This window comes from Colias croceus, chromosome 4, assembly GCF_905220415.1.
Source record: "Colias croceus chromosome 4, ilColCroc2.1".
NCBI lineage: Eukaryota > Metazoa > Arthropoda > Insecta > Lepidoptera > Pieridae > Colias > Colias croceus.
In genome coordinates this window covers 5471331-5496242 of record NC_059540.1, presented here as the reverse complement: position 1 = coordinate 5496242, position 24912 = coordinate 5471331, and the positions used below count along the sequence as shown (strand labels likewise).

Below are 24912 nucleotides of genomic sequence, written 5' to 3'. Positions count from 1 at the left end.
AATAAGATGTAAGAGAAACAAAAATCTTAATGCACCGTGGGGATCGTAAAACAAACAGAGGGCAAACCTCAGCGCTCTCGCAGCCAAAGAGACGTCGGTCGCTTTGAGACTCGAACAAAAACCCACCCGACTCAACCTTTTAAGTAGGTTGTTAACTTTTTGATTTATGGTCAATAATAGAGACACAACGCCGTGGGAGACTTTCAGAACGCCACTAATGTATATAATTTTAATGGACCCCTGTGAATATAACAAGATCTTATTTAGTTTTTGGATGGGCAGGAGTAGTCCTTGAAATGAGTCAGTTTCTTATAAGTCCACTGATAGAGTTGGTAGGATGGGTGGTCTTTACCAATACATTTAAAAATATGCGTTTGCCTTATTTAAAAATTGAAACGTTTTTGTCTTATTTTATTATGATAATTAATTTGTCATAGCCTGGCATCTTTATCAAAATACCACGAATGCTTGAATTACCAATATAATATATATGACCATTTAATCATAGGTACCTAAGAGACGCATAACAAATGCATTATATCGAGTATTAGAAGCCATCATTTGAAATAGGAGACCTTCTCGTTTTAGTAGTAATAATAAATAATAAAATAAAAAAAGTTAAATCAATAAATTACTATTGTCCGATAGCAATATGCATAGAGGTGCAGGACAAATTATTATAGTTAAGTGGTCCATTGTCTGAAGGTCTACTGCGCAACATCTTAAATGTTATATATGCTATTGTCAACCCACCGTGGGCGACCTACAGCCAAGCTTTAACTAAATACCTACCTTCCTGTATTATCCATACTAATATTAATAATGCGAAAGCAACTCTGTCTGTTACTCAATCACGCCTTAACTACTGAACCAATTTGCATGAAATTTGGTATAGAGATATTTTGATACCCGAGAAAGGACATAGGCTACTTTTTACCCCGGGAAATAGGATAGGTTTTATCCCGGAAATCCCACGGGAACGGGAACTATGCGGGTTTTTCTTTGACTGCGCGGGTGAAGCTGCGGGTGGAAAGCTAGTACTTTATATAGTACTTAATTATAATAATAAAAAATATTTATTGTTTTGACCGTCACCTTGGTTGATCCCGTACAAATGAGATGCAGAAACCGATTACAAATGAAACTAACTTGAATTTACGTCTGTTACACGTCTAGAGGAAAACACGGGCCTTATTTTTACTATTTATATTTTTTTCTTAATTGAATATATCCCAACGATTCTTAAAATTAAACGTTGGTAAATTATAGAAGCACGTTGTGCCTACCTAATGACTTTGTACATACAAATTTGAATGTCTGATATATATTTTAAAGTATGTCCACTACGGCGGCAAACGCATAAACTTACTTCTTTCTTGTTTCAACTGACTACGTGTAATGAATAAAGTATACAAGCAATAAAACGATAGGTTGGAATGTGTCGGCCATTTTCAAAAGCAATTCTGTGCCGTCATCTCGAAAATTACTATTATTTGATTTTGAATTACTAATCTTGTTAAAGTTTGGGAGCCGACGTAAATTGCTTAGCCTTTTGGTTTTATTAAGTTCGCATGTCGGCGTGTTTGTTTTTGAATGGGATTATAGGGCTTTTTTAGCCGCTCGATCGTCTGGGTGGGCGCCCTGTGAGACAAGCCTGCGCCAGCCCGCAGTCGCTCAACAGTTTCATTATAACTGTTTGAATGTGTGCGTACATTCTTGTGTAGGAAAACGCAGCATGTAATAGGGACCGCGCGCTTTGCAGTTATTACGTTATTTGTTTTCTTATTCTTCGAATAAAGTTTCTCCGTACGCGGGCAAGAAATCAATTACGTTTTAATAACTTATACGGTCATTTGAAAACAATTTATGTTATTGCTTTTGCACATATTATTTCTTTGAAAATCTGCTTCAAAAGCACATATAATTACGTTCATTATTTTCATATTTGCAATGTATTTATTTAGTGACTAATGAATCCACGTTTTGACCAAAAGGGAAACATATACCTACGTGACATTATCCTTAAAAGCTCGTTCAACATGTATAAAATATATAGGAATAAAAGAGGAAAAAACCTATCTGTAGGGTCACGTTCCTTATATGCAGCTAATGATTTGCATATATTTACGTAATCCATACTAATATTATAAATGCGAAAGTAACTCTGTCTGTCTGTCTGTTACTCAATCACGCCTAAACTACTAAACCAATTTTCATGAAATTTGGTATGGAGATATTTTGATACCCGAGAAAGGACATAGGCTACTTTTTATCCCGGGAAGATGACGCAATCCTGGAAATCCCACGGGAACGGGAACTATGCGGGTTTTTCTTTGACTGCGCGGGCGAAGCCGCCGGCGGAAACCTAGTAACAAATATTTCAAACTAGCTTGAGCCTACGACTTTGCTAGTGTGCGTGCGTAGGTATATAAAGCTACCAAGCTGTTAAATTCTAGGTCTATTTCATTTATCCAATTTATTAGCCGAACATGAAACTTTTGTATTTATATATTTTTAATACTTGTAAAAGAATGATAATTACCGTCACAAACAGGACAATTCGAGTGTGTATGTCGTTGGTGCTTAGGGTTGTCGCACGGTGCATAGCACTGTGGTCGGGAAATAGTGACGACGCCAGCTTCACATCTGTAAATCTTGCCATCTTGTCCCCACTCAGTGTGCGACGCGTAGTCTGTGCCATTGTACCAGCAACCCTTGCATCGGGCACAGCAACCTTCTCTAGGCATTACCACCGCGCAATCTTCCATTGGGCCACACTCTTCCATCCCTTTGCGGCACTCCACGAAACCGTTCTGTAATGTCAAAGTGGACAGTAACAATTTTTGGTGATTTTCTGACGATCATAACGTTAGGTTAAGTAAGTATTAACGTTATTTACGCTAATGTTCTTTTAAAACATTTTTTTATGTTTGTAAATAATTTGATTATTTTTAAAGGTTAATTCATAATTGTTAAATTGATTGTTAATTATTCACGATTTTCCAAGGTTTCGTAAGGTAAAAGAATGCTTAATGACAGGATATGTTACTTAGTTGTTTGCGATGCATCGGGTTGAGTTTATTGACTATAATTATCATAAACGCGACTGTACTTGAAAGTTGAAGCGAATACATTAATACTTATGTGAGAACTAAATAGAGAGAAGTAGGCGTTTAGCCAATTGGCTGCGTTAATGACTAATATGAGACAGCATTGCTTCTTAACTGCTTAATTACTGCCCAGACAACATGACATTTGATAACTTGTAAACTTTTGCATGATCTTTTAATAAGTTCAACCACAGTTCAACGTATGTCGTTGTATGTGAAACTAGTTATTACCACGACGAAGAGTGACGTATAGTTTTGAAAGTAGAGTCTTCTCAATTTTCCCTAAAACCCCTGAACAGTAAAACCATATTTCGCAATTTTTATTAAACTTTTGTCTTAAGAAAATATACATTCTAGAGAAGTAAAAATACAGTACCTCTAATTTTTGCCACAATATACTTTATACTCTACTCTACAGTAGGTATAACTCTACCTATGTTACAACAATTGATTTTTCAAAGGAATTTTTTGGTAAATATTAAAATTTTGGTAACCTTGCAAAATTCAGACCGTACAAAATATGTAAAAACTAAAAACAATTATTTCGAATAAAAAATCCAATTTACGTTACCGGTACATAACATACTAAATTTTTTTAGAGATCCTGAGAAAAATATGTTAGCCAAAAGTTGCAATAACTATTTCATGGTTGTAGCCTTCACTTTTATTACAAATATGTTGGTATAGCAATTATGGTTAACATAAACCGCAGTGTGGTTATGGAGATATGAAAATACATTATAATATTCTCATATATTATTTTTCCAAGATTTCTCCGAAGTTGTAAGTTTAAAATCTTGTCTAATGTTGCTCACTCCTCTATACTACAAAAGTATGCAGTATTTAAAGGAAAAATGCAGCATACGTTAAATTTTTGCAATAGCTCTGATTCATTAAAAATTGAATGGGCATTGATTACCCGACGCGTACACTATTGTATTCAAAATAAGGAATTTGATTATCTATATGATTATAAGGTAATTTAATTCCACGTGTGTTACAAAAGCCGCATTCCCATGGCATTAATTGTTCCAGTTTATATAGCATTTTCATCCTATTTGTATTTCACCGAAATTGACTCTTATAATGACTCGTCGACATTCGAATAATATATACATTATACACTGTATAATTAATTATATAGGGTATGACTTCAATTATTTATTTTACGTATTTGTATTTCTGAGGGTACTTTTCTACTAAAAATATGCGAGCGAAGTGTGACGTGTGACGATGTCTAGCTGTGCTGTGATGTGTGGGGGTTTCCACCAAAGCTGTGCGAGGAAAATGTGTGGTTCGAAGATGCGTTGAGAAGATGGGAAACGTCTTTAATTGCTCAAAATTATAGAGCTAATAAACATACCTCGCACGCATTCCTCTTCTATAGTGATAGATGTATGATAGACATCATCTAAGTAGCTTTTATGATGCGTCCATACCTTATCGACTGATCGAATTTTATATTCAATAAAACTTTGTCTTATAAAGAGGTGGAATAGTATTACGCTAATAAAAAAAGTAACGATAAAATATTATAATATTAGGTACATCATTTTGTTGGGTTTCATACATAATATTTTATGTAATATGAAATTGTTCCTAAAATTAACTCGACGTCTAATAATATCACGTTTTGTATAATTGTAAATTTTACAAAATAAATAGATTTAGTAACTCATTTTAAAACATTGACTGTGTAGTGTTCAGGTTTTCGACGATTCGCTATTTCGACCATTGTACAAACATGCTCATGCTGTCACGAATATATTATTTAATATTTAAACAAGCAAGGAATTCAAGATATCAATAGTATCGCAGACAATCAATATTAGAAGTTAATATTTGCTCAAATCTGTACACTATCAGACGTTTTAACACCAAATAGTGCGGCGTCCTAATTTGTGTTTGGCCGTGACCACGGGATGGCTCGGCCTTCGCTTGCGGTCGTAAAGGCTAGGTATGCGCGTGACTCTAACAATATTACTATAATATAATAATGATGGTAGATAACCTAAGAATTCCGAACGCTAATAGCTTTTCACTATAGCAATTTTGAAGATTGCCGTTAATAGTTTCGACGATATCGGATTTTCACTACAGTATAAGATGATTGGAGCAAATGAGCAGATATTTCCTGAGGGATAGAAAGTCCAGGCATCCGCAATTACTTGTGAGGTGGTAAATGTATCAAGTAAAGGAAATAGTTGGAGAACACATTTATTCTAGTGACTTTCTTATATAAATAAGTAGTGTGCAGTACCCATCACATCGTTCAATAATAGGCACTATACTGAAGGCGCATTTTGATATATTATGTAGTAATATTTTCTATTTTATACTACAGGTATTAAATAACAGGCTTTGTTCAGAAAATATAATAAAGGTACCTTCATTTTATATTACACTTTGCATCGTAGCTGCTTTTCTCAAGTATATATTTAGTGAAAACACAACTCTGTCGCCTAGAAATAACTGATTATAACTTGAAACTATTAGTTCACTTAATTTAGCATTATTCTTTGTTAAGATCGACATGTATTTAATAACGAGTCTGATCGATATGGTGACGTCACAATTGCAATGAAAACGTTTAATCGATTGTTAATTATGTAAATAAGATAAGATAACCAGTACGGCTCTATTCGTTCTATTGAACTCATATCTAATAGAGGATCAGTGATTACCGTCTAGGCAAACGATTGACTCAGCCATGGATTTACTAGTCAAGCTTTCAAATAATTATGTGCAAGTATCTTATTCGATAGAGAAGAACTCTTCCTATCTACCTACTAATTACTAATACTATCAAATGAATAAATATACCTAATAAACAACAGACAGACAGGGGCCTGATTGTGATGCTAAATGCTCATGAATCATGATATTACGTGAGTAAGGCACAAAAATACACTAGCCCAATTTTAATGCAATATGTTATACATGTTACGTACTCGAGGTCACTTACTCACTCTTTTGTTTATTGTTTTTCAATATTTCAGCCGAATTTCAGGAGCAGCGCTTTGATGTAGCCCTCGAACGAAATATTTACGTTACATTTTACAAATAAAATGCGCCTAAATCAGTCTACTGCTCATTAATTTCCGATAATGTGCCGCGGGAAAAGATTATAATGTAAACTTGTTTAAAAGTCGATCGATTAGTATTATTCGATTATTTTTATACACTAACCATCGAAATATATTTTTAGGAGACAATAATCGATAATACATCATGATATATCTACTGATTTAGAAATGATATGTTAAATATAATAATATCTATTTGCATATTAGGATATTATTGTATTAATTAATATAAACTTTAATTTTATCTAATAAATGTATAATGAATACAGATAAAACACTTGTGCGAATATAATGGGCAATAATAAATAATACGTAAATGCATCGAAAACAAATAAGCATTAATAAAGTTTTATCTGTTTGTCGCGTTGTCTACGGAATTTGAGTTATCAATAGTTTAATAGCTTCAACGTGAGATCACGTTCTTCGATTTGTCATCGATGAGTGAACAGTACCTAGATAATTTTAAAGAGCAACTGAACATTACTTATAATATAATAAGTTCTTTATAAAAACACTGGCTTTAAATTTTAATTTAATTCAATTCTAAATATCACATTCAATTATTTTTATTTACATCAATTTGTGCACTTATCTTTTGAAGGGTTAATAAACTTTTAAGTTGACTTTTCTCCTCATTGAGCGATCTTTTGCGCTAAAAATATAAAGCCTATTTGCAATTAAAATTTCCATTGTTTACGTTGTACACGGTCATTTATCTTCTACTATAAATTAATTAAATTATATTAGTGCTTCAATGACAAGTTACTTTGATAATGTAATTAATACGTAGTAGGTAAATTGATAGCATTTATTACAGTTACTCGGTTTTAATTATAAAAATATTTTATCTCCCTTCATGCTTTATGCAGTTGATTGAAAAGAGGTTATAGATTAGAAAATGATGTTTTTAATTGGTTTATTTTTTCCTTTGATAATTGTTTTTTGATAATTGTTTTTTTACTAATGTACTTTTTGATGTTGTTATGTTTATCTATAGCATTTGATGTTAATAATAATTATTTACTTTTTAATGAAACTTTTTTTGACCTTAAAAAGCAGGCAATCGTCACAATTAATACAAATAATTGTGTAATGGTTTAAGCAAACTTTACCCAGTTTCCCGTTTAAATGATAACGCAGGACAAATATTATTTCCGGGACCTTTGCGCAATTTACGACTTCCTAATACGCATGTATTATGTATTTACAATTTAACTGTTCGTACTTGTGATTGTCCGTCTAATTTATTAATTTTCCTCAAATTAAATTCATATTAATTTAAAGGAACGCCTAAAGGTTTAAACATGAAAAATAAATTTTATAATGACGTGATGATACCTATACATACATACGAGTTTGGTTTTTACACTTTTTTTTTAAACTAAACTTTTAAACTAAAAATTATTACTTAAACACAACTTTTAATTTACACAGTTTTTTTGAGTTCAGTTTTCAACACTATTTAACAAATTATCTGTATTAAATACAACATATTTAAGTAAAGCATTATACGACAATTATTAAAGCAAATAGGTATGCTTAAATAATTGTTTTATTACCCAACATGATATCATACACCTAAAATTTTCTCAAAAATGAAATACCAGTTTAAACATTTATAATTTACGTGCCTCCGTCAGGCATGCTTCGAAATGCCGTATTAATAGTAAATGTTAACATAATATTCATTTTAAAATGTACTTTATCTCTCAATTTACATAATGATTCGCGTACCACAGACTGCTCGGGGACACGGCGACGGACCAGTTCTGCAAAATCTACGATCTACTAATAATAATAATTGTGTCGATATCCTTCATTTCACTAATATTTCTATCCACAGCAAAAATACTCTAAACAAACACGCAACATTTCAATGAACTGTCCATTAATTTACTTTAGCTACAACGTGCAATACTAAATGTATTGGGAAAAGTACAACAAACTCGCCCCTTGAAAAACGAGATCTGACGATATCAATAATTACTGGTTTATTTATAGGATAATTTATTTTGATATCATCCAAATACCGGTACTTAAAAAATAATTTATAAAATAAAGACTCTATAATATAATTATGTTAATGCATCATTAATTACCTTAATGATACTGTTGCATCTAATTCAGCGATGATACTAGTTTCGACAATAAAATCAATAAACTTTGGGAATTGCTTTTATACCTCCTCTAAATTCTTACATAATAATATAATGTGAGCGTAGTTTTCATCGCTCAAAGTGGAACTTGGAAAAATATGGTTACATTACAATATATTTCTATTTAAGTAGCCTTGGGGGATCGCTGCATCCGGCTAATGATAATTGTGAATTTATTATAATATAACAAAGAGTACAAAGCAAAGATAAAAATTCAATTAAATAATATCGCAACATTATGAAAAATCGCCAACGTTTTCCGTTGTACAAACTATTTTAAAACTAAACGACCAAAGCAAAGTTGATAAAGAACTCTTAGTACATAGGGTCACGGTTACCTCGTTTAAAGAAGATAATTTTCATTGTTGAAGGAAAACTAATTGTCGTACCTACAATCTACATACTTTGTGACGCAACTGTTTCCATAAGTTCTGCATAGAGATTTTAACAAAAAGTTCATCAATGTCTTTTGGATTGGATTGGTTTTCGAAGTCAACCAAATTAACTAAAACACGGACCTACACTTAAAATTGTGTCAAATATGTTTTAATAGCAAATAGAAACGGTTTGCTAATTATATACGATTAAATGAAAATGTGCTAGCTGTAATTGTATCTAGGCAAGTAAATGATCCCGGTGCGACAGCAAGGCCGCCCGTGGGCCGCGCACGCAGCCTGCACGCGTGGCGCCTGTGTAAAAGCTAAATCTAATAGGACTCGAACTATTTTCATTCCAATGCGCTATTCATTGCTCTGTTTACTAGAAAGAAACGACTCACATACCTCCGTTTTAAAATTGAACACGTAATGTATATCGTTTAATTAAAGGCCGTCGTAAATACATAATGTATATAATATATGACGAAGGCACAACACAATTTTTTGCGCGCGACACGCGCTTATTTTCTCGGTAATCTCCTGTATCTATTGTAACGACGTTATAAACACTGAGAGTTTATAACGTTACTTTACGATATCCGCTTTCTATATTATATGTATATGAAAAAATACATATTATTAATTAGTTAATTTCTAATTAAGGAAGGCTGAAAAAAAATGTACAGAAACAATTACTTGAATTCGATAACGGTATGCGGCTTTTCGGCGATCTACTTCCTCATTTAAGAGGGCAAAACAATTTCGATGTGTCCTTCAACGCCACTTTAGCTAAGCTAGAATATTTTACGATGGCAACATCGGCCAGATGTTTTGCATAATAGTAAAACATATGAACAGTGTTTGATGTGTGGCGTGTAAAAAAATCAACTTTGCTAGAAGAACCGGTGCGACCACATACCACGCGCGCGCTCGCGGCAAGGCCTTGCCGGCACCTGTGCTGCTCGCTCTCCACTTACCCACTTTCACGTTTGGAGCCAGCCACGGCATCACTCAATCCACCCATTATATATTTTCAACTTTATCCTATGTCACGCCTTATATTCTACGAGTTTAAAGACGGCTCTACAATTCGCAAACTAAGAATTTTTTTGAATTATACATAATAACATAGGCTTGATTTATGAAATTGTACAGAACATATTAAAATAAGAATAAATGTTAAATGCCAATGCTAAAGAAGCATATGGATCAAGAAAAAAAAATGTATCTATGCTGATGGCGATGTTAAAAGGGCAATACGTTGCACACGATAAAACAGGTACTTGACCCAGCAATCTTCTCGTGACTATAAAGTACAATTTATGGAATATTAATAGAATTTACGGCCTACAATAATAATAGCGAATTGTGTAAAATATTTAATTATAATTCATCAACGCTTTATCTTTAACACTAGGAATTGCTTGCCGCGATTCAATTAAACTGTCATAAGGATCCCTAGATACGTTATTACTGTTCAACTGCTACACAGTACTTTGCTTGTTTTTATTTAATTACATGTTTCTTGGAACAACACTTCGATGCAATCGTATACTTTATCTCTACGTAATACCTACTAATATTGTGTTTTCTATACTCATACTCATACAGATTCAAAAAATTTATTCAACTACATATTATGGCTAAACATTACATCAATATCTATAGGTACATGCCAGTAAAAGTAATCAAATTATTCATCTAAGTATACACACAACATAAATCTAATAATTGAGAAACAACCACATAGGAAAGTTTCTATTACATCGTAAAACTCATTTACAAGCCTAGCAGCAATTTCGTTTCGAGACAGAGTTGTAATCGTTTCATCGATAAATGGCATGGCTCATTAAAATAAGCGGTGACCGGTAGCCGCGAGATACTATCGACGGTTACTTCACTGCATAAAAAGGCTAATGATACCTCGGGGTCAGCTCGATGCCACCACACTCCGCACGTGCTTCCGATCTTCTGTAACACGGCCTTCGTCTAACAGAACGATTTAAATACTCGATAACTAGTATGTTTTAACTTGTTAGACGATAGACCCTTTAACATACTACAAAACAATAAAATTTTACGATTTTGTACATTACATGTGCAATCAAAAACTAATACTTATTAATGGGCACCACAAAAAAATCTCATTAACTGCATAGTTATTTGAGCATCGTTATGTAGCACGCGACAAAAAAGTCCATTAGGTAAGAAAATATACATTTTAATACAGAATGAACGATAAATCTCGCGATGGGCTTTCGAATTCCGCGCAAGTCATCCGACGAGGTGAGATCGACTGGGAAATACCACACACACATACATATAACTATCTGCATGCATGTAAGTCCTGTCTGTGCCAACTTCCAACTGTCAACCACACGTGTCAATTACGAATACATACAAAAAATATGTAGGTATATATAGGTATGTCATACACGATGAAATTTCAGATTTTTTCCGTATCTTCCCAGTGAAATCAACTTATGTGTACCATTTTACGTTACGAAGTTCTACGGGTCTCTATGCTGTTCAATGTTTAATATATAAACATTACTTAGTATAATGAGTGTATAAATAAGTGATTTATCATTAAAAACGCAGCTCTATAAATAATGTATACCCGCAATAATTGAACAATTATAGCCGATGTTTTATTTCGCAAGTTCATATTTTCGATCCATACTTTCACATCCGCACTTGTGTCCCGTTAAATCCGTTCGGAGGATTGATTTCAATCTTAATGCGATTATGTAATTTTTATTATCAACGATGTAATTTAATATCATAAGGCATATTCATGTATGTTATTGATGGTTACATTTTATCACCGCCCAGTATTCGTGGCGTCATTCGCTTACATTCTTAATTAGCACTTTTATCCACTTCGTAGTTAGGTAGGTACATACTATGGTACACAATGAATCTTTAAAAGTAAAAAGGTGCTATGAATTATAATTCTCGCATAATTTGTCAGATATTTATTTTACGCTAAAGTGCAAAAGTGTTATGTAAACATAGTTATTCTCCGTTTTTGGGGATTTCCAGAAATTCCGAAGGTCAATTATCAAATTATTGTTCATTGTCAAGGTGCGAGTAGTCGCACGTGTGAGTTAGAATTATAATTCCCTACTTGGTGCGTGATAAATTTATATACTGACAGTGGTTACCGTGGATGCATACAAACGTTCTTTAAGTAGATCTTCAGAGACAATTATAGGCGTGAAGAGCCTACCGTATTATCGATCAACTTGTAGAGAAAACTACAATGCATATAAATATTTATATATCGCTTGTGACCTAAGCTAACTTGCAGAAACATATTCATGGAACATAGGTATAATAATGACAATGATATTACATCGTTTGTAATCATAATGTGTGTCAACAACAATAAAGACTTGTAAATTGTAGGTAGGACTTTTGTTTTCTTTTCTTTACGTTTAACGAATTAAAAAACGATTTATTTTTATTTTAGTTCCCTTTGAACACGACCACACTCAACGAAACATTTTAAATTTTTTTTTATTTCATTGTTGTTTTCTACTATGATAACATTCCTGAACGTGATTCCTGAGTGACAACACCCAACTTCAGTTACAGAAAGGACGGGTAGAGTTCTGCTGACGTCTTACAACAATACCGTGTACACTTTTTGTACTGTACAGTTTACTATAACCAATAATATCATGAGTGTTTCTTGTATTCCCATATATTGGCTGGTATTCTTACACAGTTGAAACTTACATACCTTACAGATGCAACGGAAGCAGCTGCTCCAGTCGTGCTCAAGACGCGCGTCTTGCAGGCGCACGGGGTCGCCCTCGTTGTTGCAAGCCGCCCGCTGGCCTTCTGCAATAAACATACATTGATTATTACTATAATATAAATGTATAATATTACTATAACATTACAGACATCAGCTTGAATTTAGACTAGTACTATCCCATTGTTATTACGGTGCATTTACATAAAACGAGCAATTATTAAATTCTTAAAACCCGCGTAGAACATATTTACTTCGTTGTTCTTAATAAGATGTTATAAGATTCTATCCAATGTTCTAATACTGAACAAATTTGCATACTAAGTAGTTTTCGTTTACACTTAAAGATCACGAAAGAATGCTCTTGCACTAGCTCTACGTTCGTTTGGTCTAAATGCACTATGAGACATCTCTAATTATAAGTGTTCTTAAAAATGTATTCGTGGAACAAAATTCTTTCCAAATTTAAATAGTTGATAGATCTAAATATACATGTATTTGCCACAGAAACTTGTTTATCGTATTAAACTATATTTTAATTAATGTTGAATTTAATTAATTATAAAGGAAATTTTATGTTTGTTTTCCATGTATTCTTTGGAACAGCTATTTAAATTTAAAATCATATGTAGGTATTAAAAAAAATAATAATTGTTAGTATGCTGTTAATAGGTGTTTTAGTATAGGTGTGACATTTTATTTTATGGTGATTTTTTAATGGAGCTCGTACAATAAATCTCCAAAAACGACTTTGAAATGAAAACCTAATGAACGGATTATAAGCGATCGATCCATAGTACTAATATACCACACATACAAACATTCCCTGGAAAACATATTAATAAAAAAAGAGAACCTATATTTAGAAGCTGGTTAAAATATATAATAAGAGACTTCGCGTCGCCTGCAGTTCTTACGTAGGAGTTAAAAGATATTCAGTGCCGAATAAAAACCTACTACGGATTTGCTTTTTGGACCCAGTGACGAATTCCATACTGCTTAATAACTGTGTCAACCGTCAACCAATCAAAGAGCAAAAACAACGATTACGTCTTTACGATAAGTGAATTTCTTTTCATAGAGATGATACAAGTTTATTTCCCTGCGCGGTCGGTCGATCATTTACCTTGATTAAGAGCCGCGGATCCGCATTCTTATTACGTACCCGCCCGATACGGGCGCCACCGGTTACTAACTCCTGCGTAAATATTTTGGTAATTAATGTGTGCTTCACTCAAACACTATGAACACATTCCGCAGATGTCAAATATCAGATACACACGGACGTTTATTAATGTAGCCGCGAGTTTGTGATCACTACGTGTGGCTAAAACTTAGAGGTTTTAAAACATAAAATAAACTATAAATCTAAATTGTCATTTACTTTATTTATATTTTAATGCGGCGGTTTCGATCTCGCGTAGCAACAAGATGGTCAAGGTTATTTTAGAGAATAGACCACTGAACTAGACGCAAACGGCGAATCAATAATATATTGTGTTATTTATTTATATTGTTGCACAAGCTTATCATTTTCTATTAGTATAAAACAAAACATCCGGAAGAATAATGTTTATTATATATTCGCTTTTAATAATAACAAGCAAGGAAGTTATTTTATAAACTGACAATTTAATAGCAATAATAACTATTAACTACGATATTTAACTTTATTTTCGGGTTATTTTACATATTACATAATAGATAACTCTTTTTAAATTAATGATGTATAGAAATTATGTAATGAGAAAATCCCAACATTAAAAACTTTAGGTAGAGCCCACAGACCAATAAAAAAGTATTATTAGTCCTGTGGTAGAGCCATAACTAGATAATCTTAAGTTATTTTAATTATTGTAAATGTAATCACAACATTTACAACGATTAAACGATGGCACTGGGCAATACATACGGAATAAGTCTTTTCCTCTAACTGTTTCCAGATTTAACTGGAAGAAGTATGCGAGCTCAAATCGTCTATTACGAAGACAGTTATGAACCCTCACAAAAAGCCAATTATATATTGAATACAAGGACAGGTGCGATGGAGCCTGATGTGATCTATGCATATGGGATTCCGTTCAATAGTTGCGCAAGCGCAGAATTGTCACGGTACACCTCGCTTGTGCAACCGTCGCCCGTCGAGACCCGGTATCTACACATTTTATGTAACCGGCTCTACTTGCCGACCGGCTGTTGGAACCAAAAAAGGCCTTTAAATATATTGTATACACCTTTAATATTCAAATTCAAATATTACTCAAGCTCACTCCTGAGTTAACTTAAGGTAGTATTTACATAATTCTGTCACCTTTCGACAAAGTGATATAGTGGCCAATGAGCGGTCATAAAACGTTAGATGTCAATCACTCTTCCTACTATTATATTGCTAATAAATTAGACCACGCCGTTGCTAAAGGGCTTAGGATTTACGAATATATTTTGTATTGTATAAGAAATAATGTACAGAGTATTTTAATAAATTAAGTAGGAAAACATGCCACCATCTTGATTGCGACGCGGGGGAATTTTCCTTACTAAAAGCTTTTCTACGTGATAAATAAACTTTCGTATTATAGTTTGGGGGTGATTTTAAAGTTCTTTAGAGCAAAAATAATTGGAAAGCGTATTTTCTTTTACAAATTCGGATTTTCTTCAAATACTTTCTGTGTAATAAATTGAAGTATGGACTCATCCTATAAGAAATAGAGATTACACAATGTTTTACAAGATACAATAAATTCTCGATATTAAAATAATGGGTAACCGTCTCGGAAATTTCAATTACAATTAGAAACCAGTCTCCGTATAAAAAGATGTTCGTCAGAATATGTAAACTAACCATTCATTGAAAGCGTGATGCTGGTACCAATGACCAATCAATATTTAAACATACATTATTCGACAAATTTTATGAGTACACAAATACTAGAAGTAAATTTTATGACTCTAGTTTGTACAATTATGCGTGTACTATTTATTATGAAGTTTGTAGTTAAAGCCCATACGTCGATATTAGCATTCGTCTACTAGAGATCAAAAACCTAAGCTTTTATTGAATAAACAAGTTAACGAAAATTTAAAACTAACTGATTATTGGCTGACGTAAAAATCGGAAGAAAATGTTTGTGATAAAGCACTCTTTCATGAATTTCACCTACAGATACGAATTTAGCTAACTAAATGAGTCTCAATCGATATGTAGCAGATAAAAAAATAAAATTAATAAATATTTAAGGTAAAGTAGAATAGAGCAGTTTTATATTTTAACCGATTTCAATAAAAAGGAGATTTTTCAATTCGTCCGCAGGTATGATGCCTATATGTTTTGTATAGGTATATTTTAATCCGTCCTAGGCATCGTGTTGAACTACAGCTTGGACTCTAATAGTAGGCCTGTGTCCATATAGTGGGAAAATATAAGCAGATGATGTTTTGTGTGTATAAACAAAATTAAGTCACTATTTCGAATTCGCTATATTCATCATCATCATCTACTCTCTCTGCCCTATTTTTTTAAATCATCTTAACAAATTTCCCTTACAAATACCCGATAATCTATATACATAATACACTTACTAATAACACTAGACGCAGCAGCAGTGTGGCTGGTGAGCGCAACAGCGACAGCTAGCAAGCAAGCGAGCGCATGAGCGGTGCGCGGGCGCATGGTCGCGGCTACCGGCGCCGGCGCGGGCCCCTCCGCGCCCCTCGCATCACACCCTCGCACCACGCAACTCGAGCGCAACACCTGGAAAAGAGACTAGAGTTTAGACCATACAGGAGTCAAGTTTTGGTATTTTATTTATTTATTTATCAAAAAAAAATACATGTAACAAATAAATTGACATGAAAAGTACAATTTAAAAGGCTATCATCATCATCATCATCATCATCAGCTCATATACTGCTGGGACACGGGCCTCCTATGAGGGTACAGGCCATAATCCACCACGCTGGCCAAGTGCGGGTTGGCGGATGACACATGTCGTCGAACTTTTTTAATTCTTCGACATGTCGGTTTCCTCACGATGTTTTCCTTCACCGTTCGAGCAGTGGTGATGTTACAACATGCGCAGATAAATTGAAAAATCAATTTATTTCCTGCGCGCTCGCCTGGTCTCGAACCACGGACTTATCGATTCGAAGTCCGAGTCTCAACACTGAGCCACCACTGCTCTAAAAGGCTATACAGTAGATATATTTTACTAGCAATGTGTAAAGGACAAACTGAAGTTTAAAGGCTAATAACAGTAAAAGATAGTATGTTTACGTATCCATATGACGTATTTATCCGACATTCCCAAAGCTAGTTTTTCGTATCAGTGTTATGGTTATTCGTATTTGTATATTATATGTGCCATTAACTATTGATATTGTATTGAAAGTACTGAAGAAATCGTAGGAGACTGAATAAGCTGAAAAGAACAGATACTACACTTTGATCTTAGCCAAAAGGCCGAGAAGCGAAGATTTCCCCACTATAAAAAAAGGAGACTGGATAAACCAACCCCAAAGACTTTTTCCATTTTTATTCATATTCGCTCTACCACGCTCTACATCGTCTTATCCGATTCCTATTTCACATTAGTGAGGTGTTTTTCAAAGGCCTATGTGTCATATTGTATATTATTTATCAAGCAATACTAGATGATTGATGTATTTCAAATATTAAGATAGTTGTGAGAGCGACTCTTTAAAGATAAATAAATAATAAATATTAATAGTGAATTAAAGAACCTTGCTTTGCAGTCAAATATAAAATCGAAATTTTTCCTGCTCGTAATTTCAAATCAGGAAGCGGATCAAGGTGAATAAATTCAGAATAATACTGCATAACGTTCACACTAAATGCTTTTAATGATATAATTAAGCTCATTATATGAATGCCTGAGCTTCTTCAGCGAGAGATTAAAGTATGCAGTGCATTGTTTTGAATGTTAATTTTATTTTTCTTATTTAAATAGAAAAATATGAAGATTATCTCATTACAGGGAAGTATTTAAAAGCTGTTGAGATGTCTCTTGTTATATTAAACTATATTTAGATTAACAATCTAACAGACTATTAATCTAAATATAACATAATTACTTATATTGTAGTCACGAGATTATAACAATTACCACAAGGAAAACATCGTATTAACATTTTTTCCTATAATTAGAGTTATCTTAAATAGCAATCAATGTACAATTCTAATATCGAATTTACCGATAATTTCAGGAATTTAATTCGTTGTTTTCGAGCGTGCATCATTACCGAGAAGTCATTGGACTCAAAATTTAACGAGTGATAAGCAATTTGGTGTGAGTTTTTGCACGCCGACCCAGATATGAGAGTCAGTGATTGATAGACCAGGATGCGAGCCACTGAGTTAGTGCATTCAGCCTCAATGCCGTTAAGTTGCACACCATATCGTTTGTATTTTAATCTTAGTATTGTAAAGCTTCTACCGTTTTCTGGTGGCTAGTTTTGGAATGATTCTCCCATCTGTTTATTAAATATTATTTGTAGCTAATATAATAATCTTATAACTTTGTTTTTACAAGTCGCCACTATAATAATCGCACAGATAATATTATTTTAATTATGTTTACAAGATAAATGTATTAAGTGAAGGCGAATTTAAGCATCTCCATATTAGTTAATTTCCTAAAAAAATCCCCAAAAATTATTTATTCATACCTATAATTAAGCATTAAATTGAAATTATTGTTTAATTGCTAGGTATAAATGATAATAATAGTACGACCTCTTTCTATGACGCAAATACAACGAGGTGAAATGAATAAAATGACGTCATAACACGATATTTCTCCATAATAACATTAATGTTTTGTGTGACAAAATAACATTCGTCAATCGTCATACAAGCTCATAAACCAATAAACAACGCAAAACACAAAGTGTTAGAGCTAGCGCGCACGAGCAACTTTGTCTCCGCAACTATTTTGTCTCCGCAACTATTTTGTCTCTCCCACCCATGGGCTAGTATGAAAGTGCGCGCACGTAGCGACGCAACTCCCCATACAATTGATGGAAGAGACAAAATAGTTGCGGAGACAAAGTTGCTCGTGCGCGCTGGCTCTTAAGTGACAGACGAAAATGGAAACATATTTCTTACATTATTCAATAAGTATGTACAATAACAAAATAACTATTTTTGTTACTTTCTAATCATCGCTATTCTTGCAATCATAATATATATTTTTTTAACAGTGAGCATTATTAATGTAACCCCTAAAACCACCGAAATACCAAATTTCACAATAAGAGCCAGCGCGCACGAGCAACTTTGTCTCCGCAACTATTTTGTCTCCGCAACTATTTTGTCTCTCCCACCCATGGGCTAGTATGAAAGTGCGCGCACGTAGCGACGCAACTCCCCATACAAATTGATGGGAGAGACAAAATAGTTGCGGAGACAAAGTTGCTCGTGCGCGCTGGCTCTTATTTATCAAAAATTATATAACTTTAAAACGTACCATTAAGAATAAGTTTTTCAATAGAATTTACATTTTCCTTGTATTGAATAAATTTAAATACCTACATCCTGATAAAACATTGATATAGAAGTAGGTAGGTAACCGGCAGAAAAATAAGTATGTAAAGAAAGAAACATATAAATAAAGCGCATCATTTTAATCTTAGATCATTACTTAATGATCTAAGTATTAAATGAGATATCATTGATATTAAATAATATAATATTATATAATTACCAATTAGATATTCCTATTCAATTTCCTATTGTCTATTGGGTATATTTTTGATGTTAAATTCTTCATTCATGTAAGACGAAATTTTAAATTCATAATGGTACATTTATCACTATAATAAATTGTTACCTAATGAAATAAACTAAAGATCAATATTTCAAATATATGCCTTACGACATAAATCAATTAATTATTCATAGTAATCACAGAATTAATGACCCTGAGCGTACTAAAACATTGATTCTGAATCCGATAGATGCCAAAGCGACGTCCTTAGCGCATTTTTTATAGCATTCCATAAGAATATTGACCTCGTGTACTCGGCCAAAGTATTTATTCATGTATAATAACAAAGCAAAAAGTGGTTCATATTAAATGCGTTTACAATTTACATAGAGACGTGTAGGCTTCGCTCAACGAGGCGCCACGTCTCGAATCTAAAACATTGTCAATTAAATTAGTTCCGGTTTCAGATCCTCCTCTGTAATGCGTTTTAGATTCGACAAAAAAAGCTAATGAATTCGCTCAACTTCATCTTTTTGCGAATCGCGAGTAGAGCGCTGCTATTTGTATTATTAATTATATTTGCTTATTAAGTGAGCTCCACAATACGCTTTAATTAAAACCCGCACAATATATGTTTTTATAAAACCTGCACGAACACGGATTTGAGATGCTAATTGTAAATAAAATTTAATTATAATGAACTTCCTACTTGGAAAATTTGTTCAATTTAATTGACCGTTAAATGTAATTAACTATCTACTTATAGTATAGAACATCATTATAATTTAATAGTAATTATTTAATAAGCACGTAATTACGGACATAAAACGATTTCCTGCATCATATTCTTCGTACATTTCTTATTGATAAAATCCAGTAGCTCCCACATCCGCCAACCAGTATTGTTTCATTTTTTGTGTCATCAATCTCAGTGCTAATAAACGAGAAATGTCGATCAGACAATGGAATGTATAAAAACTTGCACCGATATAAAAAGTGTAATAGTGGACTTATTATGTAATTGTTAAAACTCTTTGTTATTTTCCAATTGGTGACTATTAAATCATAACAAAAATAGTGTTACATTGATTACTTTCTCAGTAGCTTGTATATGCTATTGAAAGAACTTTAACTGAATTAATAGTTTTTAATCAAGCCAAAAGGAATGTCGCGTCACACTACACTCTTCCCGCGGATCGACTGACATCTGCCAGCATTAGGGAGGGGACGTGTCCGCGACTAGTGATGTACGTTCTTGATTTCATCTAACACTTGTTAAGAACTATTATTTTATTCCAATAAAGTCTGTAGGAATCCGTCAGTTTATTATAACTCTAATTAGATTAAACGATCAAAAAATTCAAAGAAAATTACTGCGGGATAGTTAGCACTACTATTATAGCTAATCATATTAATTATTACACGTAGTTCATTATAACTATTAGGTTTTTAGTATCGACGATGTGTCGTCTCTAAATAAAAAAAGCAATACCATAACGAAGCTCTCGCTCTCCGGTATACTGGTAAAATTCCGTATTTATCTTTTAAACAATTATTATTAAACAATACAAAACAAGAATTGAGGAAAAGGATCAAAAAGTCTTACTCGAATAAAGAACATACAAAATATACGTTGTAAATTACTAACTGTCACTTGTGAAGGCATCAGGCACAAAAGCACAATTAAGCACAGGTCAATCTCTCGCAGTACCAAAATAAAGACTAAAGGGAAGGTGGTCTGAAGCCAGCGCATGGGCCACCTCGCAGCCACTCCAGGAAACCACCGGTAAGCATTAGGTGAAATATATTTGCTGTGTGTTCGGAAACTTGTCACACAATACAACCTTTCTTCGAACGCATTAAGCAAGCTATTGATAAGTAATGACAACATTGTTGCATAATATTCATATTCTCAGCTTAAAGCTCGAGGTTGGATTGGAGATGAAAAAGTTCTGCGTGTATTCAATAAGGAAATACCATAGATTTTCATTTTCTTTCATGTAGTTTTTTTTATTTTATTTACATATTCTTCTCTATAAGTTTTCTTAATATTTTCCTATGCGGCTAAAGACTTATCATATATTATTATTTATATTAGGCCAAAACTGAGTAGATGCTAAAATTAATGTTCGTGATTCCAACATTAGTGGCGAAAATAGTTCTCACTAATGAAACCTTCGATGTAATTTAATTAGAATTGTATTAGAAGCAATCGAGACCTTATTTTTGGAATATTTACACGTATACTATAATTATTACTAACAATATACCGATAACAAATTTTGATTTGATTTTATTAAGGAGGGAATTATTATAGGGTTTGATTTTCATTAATAGGTACATAATCTTTTTATATAATTTATTATGTATGTTTAATTAAGAACATTCATCAGTTTTTTATTAATTTATTAGCAATACCTGTATAATGTATATAGTATATACTAACCCGTTTTTAAAAATTAGAATTTTTTGATAATCTGTTTTTAAGTATTAACCCTTAGCAGGTATCGTGGGTCAAATTTGACCCAGAAGCGAACTTTTTCGGTTATAATTCTTTAAATATTTATGCAACGACTGTGCGCTTCTAAGTATTCTCAGTGCGTCGCTAGCTGCAGCGGGGGTTGGATGTGCAGAACTGTGACTATCTTAGGAGCGGAGGTAAGTAGCTTTCTGGGTCAAGTTCGACCCACGACACCAAATAAGTAACTTTTTTCACTGAGTGTAATTACTTACTTTTTTGGTTTTATTGTTTATTTGTACTACATTGGAGGGCTTTTTGAACGACAGACAAATCGAGGAGTCGATGAACGACTTAAGTGATGATTTGGAATTGAAAAATGAAAGAATACCAAATGTAAACCAACTTTGTGACGACGAAATCATCAGCGATCGAGACAATCCCTAATCTGTTAGTTGCTTAGAAGACAGTGTATTTGGAGTAAATTCTGACGACAGTGAAAACGAAGAGGAGATACGAGAATAATAGAAAAAATACGAGGAACGAAAATACGAGAGATGAGAGTGAAGAAGATGAGGATGATAGTTGATGATAGAAGTCATTTTGGTTTTGGTTGTCATTTTTTTTATTTTATGCTGATTTCAGAAGCACTTTGTTTTTTTGTTATAATAAAGATATGAGAAGTGCCATAAATATATTTTAGTTAAAGTTTTTCTAACATTTCTATTTTTTTTTTTATGTTTTAAGTTCACATTAACCAAAAAGTGCCAACAAATAAGGTTATTTTACAAATGCGTATAAAAGATGATATTTTTTTGTATTCTAAAATTAAATAAAGTTAATTTTATAAAAAAATATATTTTATTTCTTATCTAACCATATTTTATACAAATAATAAAAAAATCTACGTTCTACAACAGATTGTTTGGTATGGGTAGAATTTGACCCACGATACCGGTAGTGTTGCCAAAAAAGGCGATACCAGCTAAGGGTTAACAACTCGTATGGCATCATCTATCATTACGGTGGGATAACCCATTATTTAAAAAAATGATTATTTGCAAAGATACACAATATGTAAATATATTCATTTCAATTTTATTTCGATATAATATATTTTTAGAACCATTGTACATTCAAATCGAGGCAAGATTTCAGCTTTAAAGAAATTTATCAGATACGATAATATTGTTATCTCCATTACCTCACAAAACTGTTGCATAGACCATGATAATTTCAAAAATCAAATACTTAATTTTTAAAGTACACCGGGTGTAATCGTTAAGTGTGCGCAGACGATTATTTCATAACTATTACAGATATCAAAAAACTTTAAACTGATATTGAAAGTACTTTATTGAATGAGTAAAATGACAATAATAACTTTTTTTTAATAAAACGTGGAATACTCAAAAATGTTACATGAAACGCACCTATACATTTTGTGTTCAAAGCAAATGTTTGAAATGACATCCTCGTTTTGAAATACCATTGTATTCCATATCGAGATCTATTTACAGTTTCTTAATAAACTTTCATTAAAATTTGCGAAGTAATGAAAGCACACAATCCAATAAAAAACTAAAATCTTTCATATTAAATGTTTGGAATAGTCATATTTCTTACTAAATGTATGGGAGCGTTTAATGAAAATTTTTTGGGTGTTTCTCGTTTTATTTTAAAAAAGTTATTATTATCATTTTACTCATTAGCTTAAATACTTCTAATATCTGTTTAAAGTTTTTTGATTGCTGCAATAGTTACGGAATAATCGCATGTGCACACTTAACGATTACACCCTGTATACCTATACTTACCTACATAAAGAGTAAATATAATCAAAAACTTATCTATCTTAAAATGTCACGGGTTTGAGTAAGTTTCTTATTTCCATTTTCAACGTTTAATATCGCTGGTATTTTATTGATATCATTACATTAAAAGATAAATCGGAATTCTTGAGCCAAGGCTGGGAAATACCCGTCTTTTGTTGTTACGCTCAATTTTTGTATACATTTAGCGATTTGTATAATATATCAATCATTCAACGTAAGAACAACTTTAACGGACTCGTATAATATTATGTATTATCTATTCTCTCGTTGGAACTTTGCACATTTTATTGAGATAATTTCTTGTTTTTATAAGTTCTTAAACGAAATAAGGTTCTTATTTTAATTATGAATTACATAGCAGCATTGATTCCAGAGTCATTATATATTTAATTAGCGTGTTTTATTAATAACTATAATAATGTCGTATATCCTGGCTGCAATTAAATTAATAATTAACATTTTATAACTAATCTATTGAACCTGATGGCGGTCTGAAATTAAATTATATCCCGTTGCAACCGTTTTCCCTATATGACTTATCTGTTTTAAATTTTAATTCAAACATAATGCTTTGCCTCTCAAACCTAAACTCTTTAGGTAAGACCCAACTCTTTAGGTATTTTATTTTCATTTATGTTTTTAAATATAAATTATACGCATACTTTTTCACGATATATGCACACGATGTATTCACATGTATTTTTACTATTATTTGTGATAAAATATAATAATACCCTCCTTAATTTTAATAGACCAATTGTATTAGGGATAATAAATACTTCACAACAGATATGTAAATCATATATTATCAACTTCACGAATTCCTTAAATTATCTTCATTCGGAAATTATAATAACATCGACTTATCTTTACTGATGATGACTCATTATAATTTTATTTAAGAGTGCGAAAACATGCGTATCTTCGACGTCATTTATTGCAAAATTATGAGATATAAAAACCAAATCAGTCACCGCGTAAATAGACTTTCAAACAAGTTTCAAACAAACATATTTTACTATTTGATTTTCAATGTTAAATAATTAAAACAAACATCTGAATTAACTCAGTACCTAGTTAAAGAAATATAAACATGAATTTCACAAGTTTTTGAAAATATTTTTTGAGGGTAGTCGGGTCTATTTTCTATTATCGAGCGCTATTTAAAAGAAAATGTTCAAGAGAATTCAAACTAATGAGCGTTCGCAGAAAATCATATCGTGGCCCAGTGATACGTGGTGATACTCTACTTTTTAACTCCATATGTGACAATACCATAATATGGCGAGTTTAAAATGCAGCCAGCTTGCCGCCCGCCCGAAAGTGTACTCGCAGCGCATTATGTTAATAACTACTTGTATATACCTATGTAATTAAAATATAAACGACGTGTGGCACTCGG

The 24912-nt window shown here is 32.6% G+C and overlaps 1 protein-coding gene and 1 pseudogene across 2 annotated transcripts in view; both read right to left on the bottom strand.

The window, feature by feature from the left end:
• LOC123690887 (BMP-binding endothelial regulator protein-like) overlaps positions 1-24912 on the bottom strand; it is a 42685-nt gene that overhangs the window by 7327 nt on the left and 10446 nt on the right. For both annotated transcript variants that reach the window (XM_045635006.1, XM_045635005.1), the window contains exons 2-4: positions 16072-16243; positions 12478-12578; positions 2543-2813 (exon numbers count right to left, since the gene is read on the bottom strand). In XM_045635006.1, coding sequence (XP_045490962.1) covers positions 2543-2813; positions 12478-12578; positions 16072-16162 — 463 coding nt within the window. In that variant the 5' untranslated portion in view covers positions 16163-16243. The remainder of the gene's footprint in view (positions 1-2542; positions 2814-12477; positions 12579-16071; positions 16244-24912) is intronic.
• LOC123691523 lies at positions 16822-16963 on the bottom strand (annotated as a pseudogene).